Genomic DNA, 5830 nt, shown 5'->3' with positions numbered 1-5830 from the left:
TGAGAGCAACAATGCCAACACTCATATTGCTAAAAGAAACAATGCAACAATCGAAGCATCCAAGAATTCATAAAAAGAAAAAAGACAAAAACAAAAAAGAATGATGAATATTTATCAGTTGTCACTTAAACATTCTGCAAGACTTTATTGCAATTATCCAACCCATATGCACATATTATCTGTCTGGACCCCCTTCACGGAACAGAAAACAGGTTTGACCTGTATATATAGCACTTTGCTGAAGTCAATAGAGCCAATCGACATGGATAGGCTGCCACCATAGCAACTTTACAAGAATTTATCAGTTCGAGTACACCATTGGTCATGTAACATTGAGTTTGCTTTAATCGACGAACGAGACTTCTCAGAACTTGAAATTTCACCTTGAGATAGATTACAATGAAACAGAGGTGAAACCAATCTCAATACATCTCTCTCGGTGGACTTCATGCTAGTTTGAAGAAGATATTCTGCTACTCTTTCATTGTAGCAAGAATCATTATGATGCCAAAAGATCAGTCAAAGTTTGCTTACTATCTAAAAGAGCATTATAAGAATAGCCTAGTCTCGACTAGTTCCAGACTTCTACCTAGAATCACCCAAAGTATCCCATGCGACAAAATCATAAGTAATTGCACCTTTAGACTCGGCTAAAAGTAAAAAATAGCAAGGAGATGAAAAGTGATAAACGAGAAGATAGCAACATATACATTCTTAAAAACCTAAAATCTAACATGAGGACTAACAGCATGAACTGATTCTAGGAAGTCCGATTGGAGAACTAAACAGATTCAAATAAATGATACGTGACTGCCTTTTCTCGGGGAGCTATCAGATTCCTCATCAGATGAAGCTGGAGAACCAGAAGCTTCGGCTAGAGATTCTAGCATTTCTATCACTTCAGATGAGTCATCCAGATAATATTTGGCTTTGCTTGGTTTTTGCCCCACTGTGCAAGCAAAAACTTCAGTGTTGTGAGAAAGAAGTCGCCTCGACACTGCATTACCAATTATTTCAAACATGTCTTCATCAGATCTATCATCACCCACGCAGAGCACAAAATCAAACTTTTTCTCATTCTCGGTCATTGATGCAAAAACCTTTTCTGCAACTAAGCCTTTGGTTACACCCTGAATCGAAGAGGCATTCACATTGTTATTACTCAACTTCAAATTATATTATAGAAACACAAGCACAAAATTTTCAAGTAGATAAACATCTGCCTGTGCATGAAAGAAGGGTAAAAGAAATAAGAGTGTGAGTTAAGATGCAGGTCACGTAATGTGGGAGCGGGATGCAGATAGTGGATGTATGTGATTGCCAGCCTCTGTTAAAAATATTTTAAAAGAAAAGTAAGGGAACTAAAAACAATACTCAAGGTTATTTTGGTCAGAACTTCCACAAAATTTTCATTTCTGGCTATACGAAGAGGAATTCATCTGTTTGTTTTCCTTTTTTTTAACGAGGAATTTACCCATTTCAGATGTTTAAAGTTGTACACTACCAGTATGAGATTAAATATCTGAAACAAGTCGCATTTGCCACAAAGCTTCATACATCAACTAGAATGGAATTTTAATGAAAGAGAGATGATTGTGAAAAGTTTAAGCTTGAGAGATTGGACCCCGTAAAAGGCTAGGAAAACAAAGGTTGGACATGCTGGACAATATTAAATGAGACTACACATTGGACAAATATCAAAAGATATAGAACTAGTGGAAAAAAAAGCTGAAAAGAAAATGTAAGGGCAGAAAGACAGTTATTAATTCATGCCTGAGGCTTGACTTCTACAATAAATTGCCCACTCTTGACAGCAACTGGTTCATTAGCTAAAACACTCTCTAGATGATCCAACATTTCCTTTGCCTGTGAAAAACCAAATACAGGATCCGCATCCTGATAATGCCAGACCAACGCACTTTCTTTTCTTTCTATTCCAGAACCATCAGTAGCTTCAGTGTATGATTTCATAACTGGTTCTGCGAGGTGCATCCAACCAAAATCAGAACTCTGGGCAGATGTTTCCCATTCTTCTAGTTGTGGCCATCTGCAAAATTTAAGATCCATATGCCATTATGTAGCAAAACAATACAATAAAAATAAAAAGGACATAGAAAAGATCAAAGGGCCATTTAGAATTTATTGAAATTACTGATGGTATTTGTGTACCCTTTCTCACCCACAACTCCCCAAGAATGAAAACAACAAGAAAGGGGAAACAACTAAGGGAAAAAAAGATCATCTCTGAGGACAACATCGAGTTGAAACTTACTTGTAAGACAGACACAAGAAAAAGAATCATCCAGCACAAAAAAAAATAAAGTTCATCCATGATCATATGAAATGAGGCCCAGAACACTGAACATATCCTTCACACAAAATTGCACACTGTAGTTCCACATGTGCATTTGACCTATTTTCATCTACTCCTCATAAACACTAATCATACAAAAATGAGATGTGCATACAACAGATGGAGTAATGCAAGGAAAAAGTAAGATAACCGGTCAAGAAATATTGAAAGAAGGGAAAATATTAGTTATTCTCAAGAATTCTCAGGCAAACATTTCCTCCGTAGTAAGATGAAAATAAAATTAACCATGCACAATATTTTTCTATTTTTAATAGGTATACCACGAGGAAGGTATGTTTAGGGCACAATAGTTTCATGTAGTTTCCATGGATACTTCATACCTAAAGTACTATCCAGGCAGAAACCCCACTCAATAGCAAAAAGCTATCTAAATTTTTCACTGATAATCCTTACAGTAATAGTTAACTCGTACTAATGGAAGAACGAGAGATAATAAATATGACAAGGCAGAAAAATTGGGATATACCTTACAAAGTAGCCATGTTCTGCAGCAAGTCCCAACTTCTTGCATGGAAGAAACCACCTGCTTAAGCTGTCCCTCCCTCTTCCGCTTACCATAAAAACTATATTCCTGGGATCAGCAGAGAGTCTATTCAACAGAGAGATAACTTGTGCACTTGGAGTCTTAACAATTGAATTCTGAGGCATTAATGTGCCATCATAGTCCAACAATATAGCCCTGCTTTTAGCCCGACAGTAAGCATCTACAATATCATCCATAGAAAGCTTTCTAAAATTAGGATCCAGGGCCACTACTCGGAAACCAAAACCAAGTCCAATGCTCCAGCATCTTTTCCTGAAGTGTTCAGCACAAGTTCTCTCCATGTCTTGCAAGAAGCTTCTTGACCAAAAAGCTACATCATGGGTGCTAACATAACGATAGTGTTTCTCGTGTCGCAACTCCTTCTCTGGATCAGCCATTGATATAGCCTCATTCATTGCCTCGGCAGTTGATTCAACATTCCATGGATTGACACGAATCGCACCACTCAAGGAAGGAGAACAGCCGATGAATTCAGAAACCACTAGCATGCTCTTCTTAGGCCCACTCAAATCAGACCCTGGTTCTGCACCAGATACTCCTTGTCTGCAGACAATATATTCATAAGGAGTCAGGTTCATCCCATCCCTCACGGCTGTCACTACAACACATTCAGCAATGCTATAATAAGCCATTCTCTCGCTGATTGATGATGGACTGTGAAGTAAAACTATGGGTTCATATCCAGGCTTCCCTAGTTCCCTGTTAATTCTCTTGCAACTCTCCTCTATTTCAGATCGAATTTCATCCACATCTATTCCTTTCCCTCTGCTAGGATTTGCAATCTGGACCAGAACAGCCCGTCCTTGCCAATTTGGATGTAGCTTGAGCATCTGCTCCATTGCTAAAAGTTTCAAATTGATACCTTTGAATATATCCATATCATCTACTCCAAGCAACACTGTTTTACCTTCAAACTGCTGCTTTAGCTCCTCGAATTTCATTTTTTTATCTGCATGTCTCATTACAGATTCGATATGGCCCATGTGTATTCCAACTGGCATGATCTTTATCCCAACAGTCCTTCCATAGTAATCCAATCCAATATAACCCCGTTTGGACTGATATTCCAAACCCAACATCCGGCTGCAACAGGAGAGGAAATGACGAGCATAGTCAAAGGTGTGGAAACCAATGAGGTCAGAGTTGAGAAGAGCCTTGAGTATTTCTTCTCTAACTGGAAGTGACCGGTATATTTCAGAAGAAGGAAATGGACTGTGGAGGAAAAATCCCATTCTTAATCTGAGAAAGCGCCTCCTCAAAAATGTGGGTAGAGCCATCAAATGATAATCGTGAATCCACACAAAATCATCCTCCGGATTTAGCACCTCGATAACTTTCTGCGAGAACATTTTATTTGCAAACACATATGCTTCCCACATAGATCGATCAAAACGATTCCCGTGATCGGCCGAATAAGGCAACATGTAGTGAAAAAGAGGCCACAATTGCTTCTTGCAAAAGCCATCATAATACTTTGTCAAAATATTAGGAGGTAAAAAGGCAGCAACACATTTAAATTTCTCAAGAAGATAGTTGGAAACATCATCCTGTTCAATTGGATCAACATCAACAGGTAATGACCCAACATATAGCACCTCCATCTCATCCGGAAAGCCGTCCTTGACTCGCAAAAGCACAGAGTCCTCGTTCCAACTGAAACTCCACCCTTTATTGTCCGGCCTTCTCTTTGCCTTCAGCGGTAAAAGATTAGCCACAATAATCATCCTATCACCCGCAATAGAAGACTGATTTTCAGATGCGACACTAACGGCAGAATCATCATCCAGCTCGGCTATATTCCCGGGGAGGGTCATTACCCTTGGGAATCGCTTCCGCTCCTTCTCCTTACCCATAACCGGGAAATTTCCGGATGCTAAATCCAAAAGATTAGTATACGATCTTGACATCATCTTGGCAAAATTTCCTTTAACAACCTCCAAAAATATACAAACTTTTTCTTCAAATCCCGCAAACTGCTAAAAATCACAATCCCCTCTCTGTTCAAAATCAAATAACCTAAACGAGAAATGGGGAAAGATACTTATTCATATCAACATACCGTAATGAACACCAATACATTCCAAATCAATTCAAGAACATGGTCAATCAAATGTAAACCAGACGAACCAATAATTAATAATCGATAAAGACATTCGACATAATAAGTACACTCCAACCAATAACTCGTCAGAGCTTCCACCATAAAGTAAATCGTCAACACATCTGTGAAAGAACCCAATTCTTAAAACCCTAATTTCCAAAAACATCTAAAGCAACCCAAAAAAGTACCTGAAATTGAGAATCAAAGATCGCCTCCGGGATGAAACAGGGTTGAAATCTTGGTTTCTTCAGGTGTTCCAAGGCTCAAATCTTCAGCGAAATGGGAGTCAGGGTTTCACGTCAAAAGGGAAAACAAATATGCAGGCTACGGAAGTAGAATAATTCGCGCATATGGATATATAAAATGAATCAACGCGATCCCCTCTTGCAGAAAATAATGTGAAAGAAAAGCAATGGATATGAATATTCAAGAGAATAATTTCATTTTATTATTATATATTATTTTATTAGGTAAAGTGAACAGAATATCATTTGGCTGCAATACAAAACGTGTCTGCAAATTAAAGAATACAATTTGAACACAAACCCATTCATTCACCTCCTTATTTGCATATTTGGTATTCGAGTTCGATTCGATTCGAGTTCGAGTTCGAGTTCGAGTTGATAAAATATGAAAACGAAAGTATCAAATTAGTTTATTTATTACATATCCAATTGAGTTTTGATTGTATATTAAATATTTATTTTATTTGAAAAGTGCATGTAGGTCCTGCACTGGAAATTACACAAACAAGAACACCAAAAACGATTTCAACATTTGATTTTTGATAAAAATGAAGTAGCCGGTGCAT

The 5830-nt window shown here is 37.9% G+C and overlaps 1 protein-coding gene across 1 annotated transcript; it reads right to left on the bottom strand.

Annotated features, from left to right (window-relative positions):
- Positions 1-5515, bottom strand: LOC140806046 (probable alpha,alpha-trehalose-phosphate synthase [UDP-forming] 7). The gene is made up of 4 exons (XM_073162486.1): positions 5208-5515; positions 2841-4934; positions 1774-2047; positions 1-1130 (listed from the first exon to the last, which is right to left on the bottom strand). Exons 2-4 carry the CDS (start codon positions 4826-4828, stop codon positions 792-794), a joined length of 2601 nt encoding a protein of 866 aa, XP_073018587.1. The 5' UTR covers positions 4829-4934; positions 5208-5515; the 3' UTR covers positions 1-791.
- Between the last annotated feature and the right edge of the window lie 315 nt (positions 5516-5830).

This window comes from Primulina eburnea, chromosome 11 (assembly GCF_022965805.1).
Source record: "Primulina eburnea isolate SZY01 chromosome 11, ASM2296580v1, whole genome shotgun sequence".
NCBI lineage: Eukaryota > Viridiplantae > Streptophyta > Magnoliopsida > Lamiales > Gesneriaceae > Primulina > Primulina eburnea.
The sequence above is the reverse complement of the archived record's forward strand: the minus strand, read 5'-3'. Positions and strand labels throughout refer to the sequence as shown.

Excerpts from the sequence above, each read along its gene's own strand:
- LOC140806046 (XM_073162486.1), bottom strand. The coding sequence starts at position 4,828 with ATGATGTCAAGATCGTATACTAATCTTTTGGATTTAGCATCCGGAAAT. Across the intron at positions 2,048-2,840 it reads GAACATGGCTACTTTGTAAG|ATGGCCACAACTAGAAGAAT; the intron begins GTATATCCCAAT and ends TAAATTTTGCAG. Across the intron at positions 1,131-1,773 it reads TTGTAGAAGTCAAGCCTCAG|GGTGTAACCAAAGGCTTAGT; the intron begins GCATGAATTAAT and ends TCTTCGATTCAG.